This window comes from Amblyomma mixtum, chromosome 10 (genome assembly GCF_055824585.1).
Source record: "Amblyomma mixtum isolate Tamu chromosome 10, ASM5582458v1, whole genome shotgun sequence".
In the NCBI taxonomy this organism is placed as follows: Eukaryota; Metazoa; Arthropoda; class Arachnida; order Ixodida; family Ixodidae; genus Amblyomma; species Amblyomma mixtum.
This window is the reverse complement of record NC_143021.1, coordinates 173,484,459-173,500,185: the sequence shown is the minus strand read 5'-3', so window position 1 is coordinate 173,500,185 and position 15,727 is coordinate 173,484,459. Positions and strand designations below refer to the sequence as shown.

At 44.5% G+C, this 15,727-nt stretch overlaps 1 protein-coding gene across 1 annotated transcript; it reads right to left on the bottom strand.

Annotated features, from left to right (window-relative positions):
• Window positions 1-8,501: 8,501 nt before the first annotated feature.
• Window positions 8,502-14,477, bottom strand: LOC149327767 (uncharacterized). Its single transcript, XM_089565109.1, has 12 exons — window positions 14,151-14,477; window positions 13,249-13,330; window positions 13,077-13,166; window positions 12,818-12,994; window positions 12,482-12,669; window positions 11,952-12,317; window positions 11,711-11,875; window positions 11,083-11,269; window positions 10,738-10,980; window positions 9,474-9,645; window positions 8,748-8,896; window positions 8,502-8,668 (listed from the first exon to the last, which is right to left on the bottom strand). The coding sequence occupies exons 1-12, from the start codon at window positions 14,475-14,477 to the stop codon at window positions 8,502-8,504; spliced, it is 2,313 nt and encodes a 770-aa protein (XP_089421235.1).
• Between the last annotated feature and the right edge of the window lie 1,250 nt (window positions 14,478-15,727).

Genomic DNA, 15,727 nt, shown 5'->3' with positions numbered 1-15,727 from the left:
CTATACAAATTCCTTTCTTCTGTATGTACACCTGATTGTCAAACTCGACCACAGTAGCACTAAGGTAGAATTCCAACAAAGAAAGAAAACTCTCCATTGAAATACCCGCTGAATTTTGAAACAACACACCTTTCTTTTCAATGCAAAACTGAACAGCTGAGAACAACTCTTTGTGTGGAATGGAATAGAAAAGGTCCTTGGCATCTACCGAAAACACACTTCCAATGCCTTTGCAGGATTGAAAGAAAGCAATAATTTCCGTCGAGTTCTTCGTACAGAAGGGATCATCAACGACAAGCGAGTTTAAATGCCTTAACAGGTATTGGCTAATAACCCTTTGGTAAGTGTAGCGCTCACTAACAATACACCGGAACGGAACCTCCTCTTTGTGAGTCTTTGCAGTAAAAAACATGCTAAGAGTCTTTTCTTTGCACTTACTTATAGAATTTGCCAACTGCTCCAGTTCCAAGTTCTTGCAGAGGGCGACAGCTCGCGATTTCACTTTACTCGGCTTGAGGCTCGTCTGAGTGAAGTTCTTTTCCACCGCACAGCGGGTCTTCTCTCCGTAGATTCCGGGCGGCACCACGACAAACCCTCCTTCCTTGTCTGATTGCAGTAACCGGAGATGTCTATCCTTGAAAAAAGTGACGACGGTGTTGATTCCGGACCGGTCGCTTGGGGATTTCCTCGATACTGTTCTTGACAAAGCATCCACTCCGTCCAGCAAGCAGCGCTCACGATTCTCCGGGGACGCTTTTCCAGCAATAGACCTATTCAGTGACAGGTGCTCGTGTGCCCTAACCGTAGGCTCAAGGCTGAACTTCGGTCCTTTCACAAGAACCCTGTTTACTTCGTCTGTGATTTGAACATGCCCCAGCACCTTCACGAATCCGCTTCTCTGTTTCATGCTAGAAGCCTTAGGTGTGTGGTTCAAGATGTGGCACCACCGGAACTCTATAGCCTGAGCTGCACGTCGTTTATATTCGCGAAACTTCTTCTCAGCGACCCAATCAGGAAGTTGGCAGTAGCAGGCGACACGCAAACCGTCATAAAAGAGTCGCACTTGCCTCCACAGCTCAGATCGTAGAATTCTACATATCCTCTTTACGTGGCCAAAAGAAGGCCGGACTGCACCGAAGAGGACGTTGAGGTCACAGGGTACCAATCCCTTCTTCATGCAGAATGTGATGTACCTGGCCCGGCAGGTTGACCATGTGATGTTGTTGACGAGGGCATCCAGTTGTGCCGTAGGAGAAGAAACACATAACATGCCAACTTCCTGATTGGGTCGCTGAGAAGAAGTTTCGCGAATATAAACGACGTGCAGCTCAGGCTATAGAGTTCCGGTGGTGCCACATCTTGAACCACACACCTAAGGCTTCTAGCATGAAACAGAGAAGCGGATTCGTGAAGGTGCTGGGGCATGTTCAAATCACAGACGAAGTAAACAGGGTTCTTGTGAAAGGACCGAAGTTCAGCCTTGAGCCTACGGTTAGGGCACACGAGCACCTGTCACTGAATAGGTCTATTGCTGGAAAAGCGTCCCCGGAGAATCGTGAGCGCTGCTTGCTGGACGGAGTGGATGCTTTGTCAAGAACAGTATCGAGGAAATCCCCAAGCGACCGGTCCGGAATCAACACCGTCGTCACTTTTTTCAAGGATAGACATCTCCGGTTACTGCAATCAGACAAGGAAGGAGGGTTTGTCGTGGTGCCGCCCGGAATCTACGGAGAGAAGACCCGCTGTGCGGTGGAAAAGAACTTCACTCAGACGAGCCTCAAGCCGAGTAAAGTGAAATCGCGAGCTGTCGCCCTCTGCAAGAACTTGGAACTGGAGCAGTTGGCAAATTCTATAAGTAAGTGCAAAGAAAAGACTCTTAGCATGTTTTTTACTGCAAAGACTCACAAAGAGGAGGTTCCGTTCCGGTGTATTGTTAGTGAGCGCTACACTTACCAAAGGGTTATTAGCCAATACCTGTTAAGGCATTTAAACTCGCTTGTCGTTGATGATCCCTTCTGTACGAAGAACTCGACGGAAATTATTGCTTTCTTTCAATCCTGCAAAGGCATTGGAAGTGTGTTTTCGGTAGATGCCAAGGACCTTTTCTATTCCATTCCACACAAAGAGTTGTTCTCAGCTGTTCAGTTTTGCATTGAAAAGAAAGGTGTGTTGTTTCAAAATTCAGCGGGTATTTCAATGGAGAGTTTTCTTTCTTTGTTGGAATTCTACCTTAGTGCTACTGTGGTCGAGTTTGACAATCAGGTGTACATACAGAAGAAAGGAATTTGTATAGGGTCCTGTGTAGCGCCAGTGTTGAGTAATATTTTTCTCGCAGCAGTTGACAAAAATCTGGACGATAGGTTCAACAAGAGCAAAGTATTAAAGGTTTTCAGGTATGTCGACGATTTTTTAGTTGTGTTAACCAAGCAAGACGCACGAGCTTACAGAGCCACTGTAATTGAAATTCTAGATGCATTTAATGAACTGAGCCATGGTTTGGAATTCACTTGTGAATTTCCACAAAACAACAAGTTACAGTTTTTGGACTTGGAACTCTCCTTGGAACGAGATAGATTCTGTTGGATGTACAAGCCTCGAAGTCAAAAAGAGCTGTTGTCCTACGAGTCAGCTCACTCAAAAACAGTTAAAAGAGCCATAGCCACATCAGGATTAGGATCTGCACTAACAAAATCATGCGAGCATTGCATGCAAGAGAGCTTCCAACTGCAGACCGCACGGTTAATACAGGCAGGTTTTCCGCAGACTGTGATTTCGGCAGTGACTGAAGCTCTGCTTCAGAAAGTTAAAGGCAAGAAGAAAAACGTTACTCAGGAAAGCAATAGGAGGGTGAGGCCAGCCGTTATCCCGTATTCCCACCGGGTAGCACATAATTTGAAAAAGGTTGCAAATAAATATGAGATTCCCGTAGTCTTTTCTGCCCCTTGCAAGCTAGCTACGTTGTGTCACAGGATAAATAACGAAAAGCCAAGACAGCAAACCTGTGGCGTAAAGCATGCCAACATGTTCGTCAGGTGTAGGGAAGGTGTGATTTATCAGATTCCGCTTACATGCGACAAAGTTTATATTGGTCAAACCGGAAGGTGCCTGAACGAACGTTTAAGGGAACATGAGCGCTCACTTGAAAAAGGCACTGGCTCTAATCTAGCGCTTCATTGCAAAGATTGTAAATGCATGCCTCGATTACGCGAAACTGTTGTTCTTGATAGGAGTAGAGACAGTGTAGCCCGGGAGTTGAAGGAGGCTTTCTTTATAAAAAGAAAGGGCTTGGAATGTGTCAGTGACGCGTCAAAATCATTGTACAGGAGTGAACTTGCTTTTTTGGAACAACATTGCTAAATTTTTATTGTTGACTACGCGTGTTTCAATCGTTGAGTGTCACTGTTTCATCGTTTTATTGTTAAGGTCTGTGCATGTTTTTAGCCATACGTTGTTACATTCAGTTCATTTTTTATTCTTTCCACAATTCCTTTTCGTCATTTTTTATCGGTTTTACCCTTGTTACCTGCTATGGATGTTTTATCGGTTTTTATGGCTCTTTACACCTTGTGACATTAACTGTTTAAGTCATCATGTATTTTTTTGTTACCATCCCCTTGAGATTCTGCTGACTTTTAGCCTTTTCACCCTGTTATGTTTTTATCGCTTTTATGGCTCTTTACACCATGTGACATTAACTGTGTATAGTCTTTGAGTGTAGTTTTCATTTTTTTTACCATCCCTTTTGATATTCAGTTCACTGTTAGCTTTTTCACCTTGTTTTTGTTTTTATCGCTTTGATGGCTCTTTGCACCATGTGACGTTGACTGCATCTGACTATCTTTTGCACTGCCTTCCTATATATTGCGCGAGTTTCGCTCAATAAATTCAGTTGTCAGTCAGCGCTCTTTCCTGTCACTTCATCGTTTCGCCTTCGGGCTTCTTCTTTCGCGCTGTTTTCACCAATGTCAGAATGGACCAACTAGCCCAGCAAAAAGTTCTGCTAGATTACTTTCTTCTAGCCTTCTTTCCATATTTATCACGTAAGCATGAACAACAGCGGTGATAGAGGACAACCTTGCCTTAATCCTTTGTGCACCCCCGCAGTTGTGGTACTTTTTTCTCTTCCTATGTAATTTCAACTTCATTATCTCAATAGATTTCCTGTAGAAAATCAATTACCTCATGACCGATACCTAAATCTTTCAATATGCTCCACAGGAGTTCCCTGTTCACGTTATCGTATGCACCGCTTATGTCCAGAAAGGCTAAAAACAGAGGTCTGATTTCCGCCTTAGCTATTTATATGCATTGGGTAAGCACGAAGAGGCTATCATCTAAACGCCTACCCCTTCTGAACCCATTCTGAAGTTCTCCGTGTATCGGATTACCTTCTACCCATGCCTGCATTTTTAATTTCACCGCCTGCATTGCCAGCCTGTACATAACAGACGTTATCGTAATCGGACGGTAGGATTTGATGTTCATCTTATCTCTTTTCCCTTTATAAATCAAATTCATTTTACTCTGTCTCCAGCTGTGCGGAATTTGCTGATTTGTTATGACTGTCTCCAATGCTTTTATCAGCGCTTCCTTGCTTCTTGTGCCAAGTTCATTAAAGGGAGACTGAAGCACTTTTTGCAAAAATCGGGCTTGCGACGGCACCTTATAGTTTTTGATGCTGCAAACTCGAATTTAGAACTGAAATTGGGTTTAAAACAAGCACTAATTGTCGTTTTTAGCAGAAATATGGAGCCGGCGCCTCGGGGCTCGTCGCGGGTCGCGCCGCCGCCTGTGATTGGCCACTGTAACCTGACGTAATTTTGAGGACTGGCCGCGCTGCGTAGGCTGCGTTGCGTGCAGATTGCACCTCTTCGCGGTGTTGTAAAAGCGATTGTAAGACATTTTTGACACTCACGTGAACATCGGGGTTTCGCTGTATGTGTTCGTACTTGTTGCGCCCAAGAACGATGCAGTATCTCCATTGCGGAGAGCGAAGACCAGCCGGGAACGTCTACCGCCGTTGGAAACTTGCTCTGGTACGTAGTACGGCATTTTTTGGGGTTGCATGTCGTTATTGGCTGAAACTAGACGATTGTCCGAGAACTTTACCGTGATAAGCCACTTTCACGGAGTCTTTAAGACTCCGAGGAAGATTCGGAAGGTCGTGACGGTGCGCCTACTTCGCAGAAACGACGAAACCCGAATGTGTTTGCTTTCGCTTGCCCTGCGGTGTGTTGTCGATCGTGTCATGGCATGGCGTGAGAAAAAACCCGCGACCGTATATTCCAGCCGTATATTTCTCGCCTGGCCATAGCACCTCTTACATGTGCATGATCAAAGTGCGTTCGTCTGCTGTGATGTGATTCGCAATATTGCTTGGTAGCGCTGGAGAGCGGAAATTATACCCGAAGCTTGATGCAACGAAAAAGCGAGTTCGCTAGCTCACATGTACTAAGCCAAGGCTCGTAGCCGTCGGCAGAGGCCTCCCTTTCGAAAGGAGCTGCCCACAATGCACTCGTTGTGCATGCGCCGGCCGGTGCCATTCCCGAAAAAGCTTTCCGGTGAGTGTCCGATGCCGGTATGCGATTTTTTCGCATGTAGGGTGGCACCCAGTCGGTGATAACCGTGTTTTCGTTGTGGCTGTAATATTACTCTTGCATAGCAGGTGTTTGTATGCATGCACAGCATAGAAGATGAATACTTCTACTGCACTTATCTATTGTCAGAAATCGCTAGGAGATACCTGCTATGTGCGGCTACTGACTAAAGTTTCCACTGCACAATAAAAAAATGCTCCAATAATGAGTGAGAAATTTGAGTCAACCTTGGGGGAAGTTTTAACACTTTTCATTCACAGGCTACAGTGACATGCAGCATACCTGGTGTTTAGGTCATCTGAAAACAAATGAGAAACAGTCAGCTGTTTCTACGAAGTTGCGTCCTTGACACAGTCTGAAAGAAAGCACCTTTTTAGAGGTGGTTTCTGTAGAGGAGTGTGTTGGCCTCAGTGCTTGAGGTTTTTGCAAAGTGAGAGCAAGAAAAAGTGCTGCTGGCGGTGCAGACTATTTCATCAGGGTCTGCCGAGTTTCTGGCAGGTTTTCTTGCAATCACTGTGCACGAACCTGGCACTAACGTGACTGGCATGGAGAAACCATACAGCAAAAAAACACTTTTATTCTACTTTGCTGTCAGGAATAAGTATTCTTATTTCTCTTTTTTTGTTTTTCATTTGTGATGATTAGCACAACGTCCCTTACAATTCAGCGACGTCGCACAGGATAATTGTGTCCCAATACCAACCTGTAAGATAAGACAGCAGGGATTACACGGGTTGTAGCTTCTGTCAATCCCCACTGCCGATGAGCAGTCATGTACAAGCTGGCCAAGCTTTGTTCTGCTACAGGCAGTCGGTGACGACCTCCTGGCATCCAACGTTTCAATGAACTGCTTGTGACGATTCACTATGCCAGCTGCAGCAAAGCAGCTTGGTACATGTTGAAATAAGAGCAAGTTGCATTTTTCTACACTGATTACTGACATTGTGGCATTTATTGCCACCACTCTCAAGGAAGTATGTCCGAGTTGGTGAAACTTCATTCCTTTACACGGAGTTGACGCCGCCCTAAAATCCTGGATCACATGAGGCTTTCCAGCATGACATAAAAAAAATAAAACAGTTAGGCATAAATGAACCAGCACCGCCTTGCAGGATGCAGCTGCAGGGATTAAAAAAAGTCGTAGCTTCTACAGCTGAGTCAGTTCACAGATTCACTTCAAATAAAATTTTATCTCAGCTAAAATTTTCTTTCAAAGTCGTGCGCATAAATACAAGCATGAAGACTCTGCGCAGTAATTATACGCTAGTAGCATATGTATGCACAGTAGACAATTGTTCACAGAATAGAAATAAGAGAGAAGGTCTCTTTGGCTTATCAAACACTTAGAAGAGCAAGCTAAAGCAGCAAAACTCTAATCATGTAAGAATTGCTGCTGCAAATTATACAATAAATTAAATACTGTCACAGCAAGAAAGGAAAAAGCATGTTAGAAGTCTGTCGGCAGTGCAAAAGCCACTTGTGTCACGAACAAAAAGGCACCTTCTGAAGATCTGTAATTGGGTGAAACTTTCCTTTTTAGTCTGCCCTGGCATCTAGCTGTCTTCCTAGCATGGCTTTGGATTGAGCTAGTTGGTCTGTTTGCAGTTCATGTCTGGTTAAATGGTTGGACGTAGGCATCCAAGGAACACTGAACACAATGACGGATACATTATCATTCAAATAAATTTTGTGAAAAATTGAGCTATGTCCACAGTCTGGTGGAAAGTGCTCTAGTCAAGGGCCAACATACTGAACTACTAGCTGTGAAAGTGCCCTGTGCCACTTCCTTCACCATCATTGCCCTTCCAGTCACTCAGGTCCAAAAAATTGCAACTACATGTTTACCGCACAAATGCAGAGCAGAAAGGTGGCAAGAAAATTTTTTTGCCTGCTTTGACAAACAAAATGACCATTCCATGAAGCACACTAGGCAAAATGATTGAAGTTCTCTTTTGTGCTAACCTGCAAACTGTCAAGAAATGCAGAAGCATAAAGCTTTTAAGATCATGCACATGAGATACTGTCATTTAGCTTATGGTGTGTCATTTAGCTTATGGTCACTGGTAATATTTTCTGGAAGACAGCATTGGCTGCTAAATAAGTAGCATTAGTGCGCTGGTTCATCTTTTATAGTGGCAGATAAGAAGTACGGCAGACGGAAATCTTGAAAAATTAAAATGAAGGAAGAGCCTCAGTCCAGCGACGGACGTTCCAACAAGAGGACTTGTCTTTGTCGGGTCAAGTGCGGTCATCATTGGCAGGGGTTGTATAGGCCCTTCACTCTAAAGAGGGGGGATTATGATGGGGTGTGGAGTGAGGAGGGTGGGAAGGTGGGGCTCTTGGGCTTCAAAGGCCTCTTGTCTGGCCATGGGGCCTGTGACCTACAGGTAGGAGAGAAGCAGGTTAATGGCTATACTAACATGAAAAGATTGCAAAAACTGACCCCTCCCCCCCTTTCCAAACAAAGTGCAACAGAATCAGATATGAACAGTGGCAATAAAACAGTAAAATGAAAAAAAAGCTAAAGAAACAACAAATGCCATTGAGAAAATAGAGGCACTAAAGCGGTTATCACGGTTGCATTCTTTTCCCGTATAATCTACGCAATCCCCAGCATATTGTGCACAGTGGTCTGCATCCTTTCTAGTGGCTGCATGATTCTACTCTGCCTTCTTGTGTTTATTGATATCTGCTTTTCATTTTGTTTTTGATGAACCAAACATTTTAGTAACTGGTTCCCCTTATTAAAGTATACAGTGCATGTCATCATATCCTTTGCAATATATTTTTACCTGTCACAGTGTCTCAAGGGCTTTGGCTGCTCAACTCACATTCAGATTTTGGACATCAGGTAAACCCCCATACTACTTACCAGTACTTTCTCTGCGTGTCATGTGAAACTGCTCATTGTCTGTTGAACCTTGACTTTCTTTCCTCAACCAGCTTGTCCTTTGGGACCTTTGGAAAGCTGCTGCTGAGTGGCGGTCGAGATTCTGGAGCAGTTTTCCTCTCCTGAGGCTCCATGCTCTCAGCCATAGCCACAATCATGTCGAGGAGGCGTGTGACGTAGCCTGTGCGAGCATTTTATCTCATAGGTTGTGCAATATTCACTTTCTTCGTGATCAAATAAACTAGGTGGTGCAAGCTTACCATGAGTGGGTGGCTCCCTTATTGGACAAGCTATTGGGTCACCACCTGCTGCCTTTGGGTAACGCACACACCATCGAAGTGTGCCATCCTTTGTGCGTGCCTGACCACGTCCACTGTTTTCATTGTAGTGAAGTGCAGCGAGTTGGGTCCTGAAAAAGTTAAACAAACAGGACCATGTGAAAAGGGTACCCGCAAACGTTCACCCTCAGGACTTGTAACCTATGTAAACAGTCTAACTATAAAGATTATGCGACAATAGGGGGTCACTGATGGATGTTAAGCATAACGCCATGCCAGCAATTAGTGCTTGAAAGTACCATGAGCACGCATGATGAAAACACTGTGACAAAGCATAGTGCTACTTGTGAAGATCTGTGCAAACAAAGCGTCACCTCAGTTGCCAGGCGGATTGAAAATGAAAATGCAGTGCTTGCATGGTGAACACAGCAGGCACTCTGCATGCTCACAAAGTGTCGGCATGTAGAATCCCTTCTGATTCGGTCAAATGTGTTTTTAAATCTGTTGAGAAGATGTAAGAAAAGATGCAGCTATTGAAAATTTCAGTAAATCTAATTTAAAGTGGGCACCTTTTCACATAGTTGTGGCACACACCTACATGCCTTTCACTTTTTCTACTGATGCATGTTTAACATTTCCGCCAACGTTCATAATTATTTTGGGATATTGGTGTCTTCTCAATGTAAAAGCAGACAGAAGACAGCTCACCTAGCCCTCATTCCAGAATATGAATAGTGGTAGGTCTTCGGTGCAAAATGCACTAGAAGGCTATGAAAAGCCTCTAATCCATAAGTTTGGTATCCTGTTGACAGCCGTTGTATGTCTTGCAGAAGGGCTTTAGACATTGCAACGTCTCGAAGCTTCTGGAAAGCCTTTGATTCTAGAAAGAAACAGTCATTGTCATCTTTTTGTAAAGCTCTAAACGTGTGGCTTGATGTATTCTCGTGAATCAACCAGTTAAACTGCATTTCAGCGCACCTGTAAATAAACTCGTATTCAGTAATGAGCATCTTATAAGTTTTTATACTTATAATAAACACACTGGAATTTGAGGTGCACTGTAATAAGTTGTATGTAAGAAATTTAAACAAATGTTATTTATTTAGTTCATGAAGCTTATCATGTAAATCCTGAAATCCTGCTGCACTGCGCAGGTTGCTAAAATCTTGGAATCCAGTCTATTACCCTGAACGACTATTAGTTGTGCAGCCTCTCCACTGCATGCCCTGCCATTTGCTCTTGGTTTCTACTAGGATGTCGCTAACTCAAATTTGTTTACCGACCCACTCTGCTCTCTTCATATCATAATGTTACTCTTCTCGCTTTCTGCTGCTTGCAGCATTGTACTCAGTTTAAGTTCAACCCTTTTCGTTAATTTTTTTTCTCCGCTATGAGTACTGGTAAGACACGGCTGTTGTACAATTTCCTCTTGAAGGATACCGGTAAATTACCATTCATGGTATAAGCATACCTGCCAAATGCACTGTGCCCTATTCTTATTATCCAATATCTTTCACTCTCATGGTATGGATCTGCAGTAATTACCTACACTAATTAGCTCTCTTCCCTTCCCACTTTTAAGGCTTCGGTGCCTATCGTATAGCCACTGTTCCCTTCAGAGGCTGTTGAATCTGGCTTAAGTTCTGTGCATAAAGCTTTCAGACCCACTGTTCTTGTTTGGCTGTCAAGGTCATCGATCATGCTTTGCAGTTTGTTGACAGTTCTTTAGCAAGGCAGTGTCGTCAGCAAATTGCAAAGGTGTTCTCCATTAACTCTTATCGTCCGTTAGATCTCATTCGAGGTTTGTAAATACCTTCCGTAAACACGCATTGAATAGTACTCTAGAGATTGTGCCTTCCTTCCTGACACCCTCTCTTACTGGAATTTTGTAATTTTATATATCGTAGTTAGATGTTACTAATTATGCTTCAGTGGGGCCTTTGCCGTATTTTCAATGCAAAATGCAATATACCTTCTCTGAGCCACTGCTTGGGTGCTAAGTCACCGTGCAAACACGTGGGGAATGATGCCTGGTCGTGTGTGTGGATGTCCCTTATGTGATTAAGAAGGGACAGCCATTTGGGCACAATGAGTTGTGCTTGGCCTTTGCTGGATGTTGCCGCCCAATACATATGGTTGCACACAGACTTAATCCAAGGTGCAAGTTCGTTGCAGCTCTTTTGTTTCGCAGCGGTATGCAGCTTCTTGGTGACACCTAAAAGGCATATTAGATATAAATTTAACATGATATATTCCATAAATGCGCTTAAAATAACATTTTATCAGCAGCCACTGTAAAACTGCAGCTGCTGGATACCTTTTGCCATGTGCCACACATCAAACTCGTGGGTGATTGAAGATTTGTTGTTGCGAAGAAAGCACTTGATTTGTGTGTGACGGTCGGTCACCAGCACTGTAACGTTGATGTTCTCACTCTCCAGAAAAGCAAGGCCTTGTTTCAGGCCCTCTAACTCCATGCGACAGCTGCCGCCAGCATCATTAGACTGTGGAATGATAATGGCAAAGGATATTGAGTTTGATGCGCTGCATGTCTACCAATTCAAAAAAAAAAACTGCATGTATTGAGGCCTCTGCTTCCCAGCTGTTACTATTTTTTACGAAAATGACTGTTTGTATTGCTAACAATGGCAGTCCTGTGCTTATGCTTCAGGCGTATGTACTGTGCAATGTCAATGCACAACCCCGGGTGGTCAAAATTTCTGGAGCCCTTCACTACGGCATCCCTCATAGCCTGAGTTGCTTTGGGACATTAAACCCCCATAAACCATTCATCTACCAGCATGGGGATTCAAAGCTAAACCCACAATAATGCGTGTGCCGTAGAAAGAATTCATGATATTTAAGTGTTGTGTTACAATTCATTTTTCAGCGTTAGTGAACTATAGAAATTTACAGAATCTTGTTGTAGCAAAGTGGAAACGCACCTGCACGACTTCAGAATGCAAGACTTTGTGGCGTTCAACGTCCAACAGAGTATACGTGCCATATTTAGCACTATATCCTGGTGAATCAGCCCGTCCATCTCCAGCAAGTTTTACTTGTTGGCCTTGCAGCTCTTGCAGCAGACTTCTCTGCTCTTCTTTCCAAACCTGAAAAAAAAAATAGTGCGCATTGAACCTTGGCCATGCAAAAAAAGCTGGAAACTTCTTCACGATGACTTCTTACCCTGTCAATTGCAGGCCACAGATATGAACGCTGGATTGCAAAAAATGTCCTGTTGCTCACAACCGGTACACCAACTGAAGCCAGCATTCTAAGCACAGCTGTTGGGTTGCTTCCGGAAAAGAGAACTGCTGCGCAAAGCTTCAGGTTGAGCATCGGCTGCTGTTTTGTGATGTCTTGATTGCACCAGTAAATGAAATGACCAGATGCACACTGCCCATAAACCTTTAAAAGTGTGCCTTCACACTCGAGTGTAGCTGTACGAGGTGCGGGGCACTCTGTGCACAACTCGAAAATTTTTCGCAGGTACTTCTCCTGCACCAAAAAAATTCTTTTGCCAGGTTCATCTGTGCAGCTTCCAGCACATCCCTGCCTGAAAAAGAATAGGCAAATTTTCAATCGCACTGGACAGCGTAAACATGCAAGCTTGTATGAAAAAATTTGGAGTGAATGTTTATGGTACCACATTAAAAGTAGGGCAAACAGCATTTTAAGCGTACTGTTAGCTTTTCGTCATACTGCTAATAAATAACATACCTCTCTTCAAATTCTTCACATGGGCTGTAGTCCTCATCATCGTAGTTCTGATCGGCTCCTTCGTCTTCTGTGCTGTCATCGTCGCTTTCGCTGGCCTCTCTTTGGGTCGGCATGCTCTTTTGAGTGGCTGCATCTATCATGGGGCTACCAACCTGAATGCCCAAAAGTCGTGCGATATGTGCAGCTGCATTTATTATTTATTACCACTGGACGCAACATGGAATATGCAGAATTTTTAGAACTGACAATGTTTATAGTGCTTTGCCCCCTCCCCCATCATTACTGCACAAATGCATGCATCAAAAATGTACGCTGAATGTAGAGGCACATACCGATAGATACAGTTTGCGGTTTTGTCTGAGTGCGGCGTGATGCCATGCTTTTTTTCACACATGCCTGTACAGCTGTGCTTTGTGTCGCTGGCCGCACCATTGCTTGGACACACTTGTGTCTTCTGTCACAGGAGTCGGTCAGAGTGACCTCCAGTGGCCCATCATATTGTGCTGCATCTGCAATAATGAGCAGGTTATCATGTAATGTGTAAGGGATCAATCCCTTGCATTACTGTGCTTGCTGAACATTGGTCATTACCTGTGAGAGCGAGGGTACTTGGCGAGTTTTCCTCACCAAAGTTTTCATGTGACATTGCACACAAATCTGCTTCAGCTTCTGTTGTGACGTCTGCAACACAGACTGAGATATGATTTGATGCACGGGATAGCCATGTATAACTAAATGTTCAGACTGAATGTGGAATCATTACCTGTTTGGTTACCAGAGGGACTGTCCAATTCTGGATCAAGTGTTTCCATAGTTGATCTTTCTTGAAGCAGTTCTGCAAGAACCTGAAAGGATAAAATGCGTACTGAATTTGTGGAATTGCTCTTTACTCTCAAAATTTTCCCATGAAGGCGAGAAAACCGCATATGTGATGTCGTTCTCGACTGTCAGGTGATCATCGAATCGCATTTGCGTAAACACGTCGTAATTGGACAGTTTTAGAATAGGATGATCCTATCGGTTGAGGCGCCAGTGCACATGTGCTGAACCATTGCCTTAGGGGCGTTGTTGTCTTGCGCGTGCGCTGTACCTCCTCGCTATTCCCCTATGACGTACTAGGTTTCGTAACGTCGTATTTCATTTCATTTTTCACTTGAAATGCACCCGCAACCAGACAGACTTCTATTGAGTATTTTCGTTTCAGATCGCGTAACTAATGATCCACGACGAAGCAGCAACGGGCAGGAAATCACGACGCCGCATGTGAACAGCTTAGATACTTCTTTGCTTCGACGCGTCGAACCGAAACTCGCTCAGCGCGCCCTCAGACCTGGCCAACCTGGCCGCGCCAGTGTTCCGCAGGGGCTCCGCGATCATGTCAGGCACAGCAGTGGGCTTTTCTCAGTAGTCCGTCTCGTGCGCACGCGAATAATCATCATCGGTGTTTCGTTGATGAGTTACGTGATTTTTAGCGCAACGCCGGGTTTTTATAGCATATCCCCTTGCGCGAGAAAAGTAAACCCGCTAGTATAGAGCCGCGCGGCGCAGCTCTGTCCCATCGCGGGGTCGCCTCCGCGTGTGGTAATCACGGTCAACGCTTCATGCAAAGCTTCACACACAGATGAGACCTGAATTTCCGCAAAGTAGTGAAGTAGAAGCACTCACCTCATGTTTCTTTCTTTTCGCAAATGCGCTTCTTGGCGGTGGTGACGCGCTTCTTTTGTGCAAAAATATCGAAGGAACCGAGTCATGTTTCAGCCGTGCCCCTTTAACAGAAACCCCTAGCGATCGCATTAGGGACAAGCTCAGCTCGTAATCGCTGTCACGAAAGTGCTTCGAGCAGAGTGCGCTTGCTTTGGTCGGCTTGAAATTGTCCCTCTTCACAGCAACGACCCACTGCGCTGCGAGCTTTTGATCTTTCGGGAAAGTGTGGAAGACGACATCATCGCGGCCGTAGGTGCTCGTGCACCCGAATGCAGAGCAGTACCGCATGTTAGATCGCCTGCACGTGGTCGGGTGCTCAAAACTTGGCTGACACGAGGAATAACGCGCGCTGAAAGCGTGCGCGGGTGACGGGACGGTCTCCGACTCCTCAAAATGACGTCACGTTGGCCGACATGGACGAGGTTTCTCTCTCCGCTATCCTCCTCACCTGCGGTCGCGCGGGACGTGGGAGATTTAAACATCGCGCTTACAATTGGTGATTGCGCCACTGTTTTAGCCAAAATCGAAAAAATAACTTTACAGGCGTGATCAGCAACGACACTACTTCAAAACCCTAGAAGATTAGCTGATTCGAAAACCGCTTCAGTCTCCCTTTAATCAGCTTAACTGGAATTTCTTCTATCCCTGCGGATGTGGTTTTAGCAATATTCGCTTCCGCCTTTTCCCGGTTAAGACTAGTCAGTTCTAAGCTGTTCTCTATTGTGCTGTCCTGTGTTGCCGTCTCACTTGGGGAGATTACCCCATTGTCGTATAAATGATGTAATGTAGTTCACAGCATCGTCTCCCTCTAAACATTTTCCCTCAGCATCTATAATCTGTTCATGCGTTCTTTTATTTGTTTTTTCCAACGAGCTTATATGGTTCCAGAATTTTCTTGGCCCCCCTTTATTTTCCTCGCGAACTTCAGCCAGCCATTTATCAGAGGACTGCTTCATTTTAGCCTGGACTAGGACCTGAAGTTGCTGTTTCTTCTGTCGATAAGATTCCCATTTTTTGCCTATTTCCTCTTCAGATAACTGCGCTTATTTGCTTCTCTGTGTTCCCTTGAAGCCACCCGTCGTTGTTCGATGGCCTCCTTAATTTCCATATTCCACCAGCTTCGTGGCGTCCTCTTTCCTCTCCAGCGGTTTACTCTTTTCACTTGTTTCATGTTTGTAGCGATGAGCAGTTCTAAATGATTATAATCCCACTTTTCCATGGGGCGTTTGTCGATTACTTCTTCTATTCCGGCTGATATTAGCGCTATTTGTTCATCGTTTAGTTTTGCGTTGTCTTTTTGACTTCGCTGCATTTCTCTTTTGACTAGGGTTCCCTGTTGTATCCTTCTTTCTTGTTTCAGTTTCGTTTCTTTCAGTGTACATATCGTCATCGTCATTCAATATGATTTCCTATATAAGTGGCTTCACTGTGACGAATAAAAGAGAGTGTTTTTGCATACTGCGCATGCGTGGTCCCGTGTCATGCGTCTGGTCTGAACGAGACACCACATATTGGCGACGAGGATCAGTATCGGAGCC

Bases quoted from the DNA above. Each gene is read 5' to 3' on its own strand.
- LOC149327767 (XM_089565109.1), bottom strand. From the start codon at position 14,477: ATGCGGTACTGCTCTGCATTCGGGTGCACGAGCACCTACGGCCGCGAT. The intron at 13,331-14,150 runs GTGAGTGCTTCT...TTATCCTTTCAG, and splicing joins CGAAAAGAAAGAAACATGAG to GTTCTTGCAGAACTGCTTCA. The intron at 8,669-8,747 runs GTAAGCTTGCAC...ATGCTCGCACAG, and splicing joins AAGGGAGCCACCCACTCATG to GCTACGTCACACGCCTCCTC.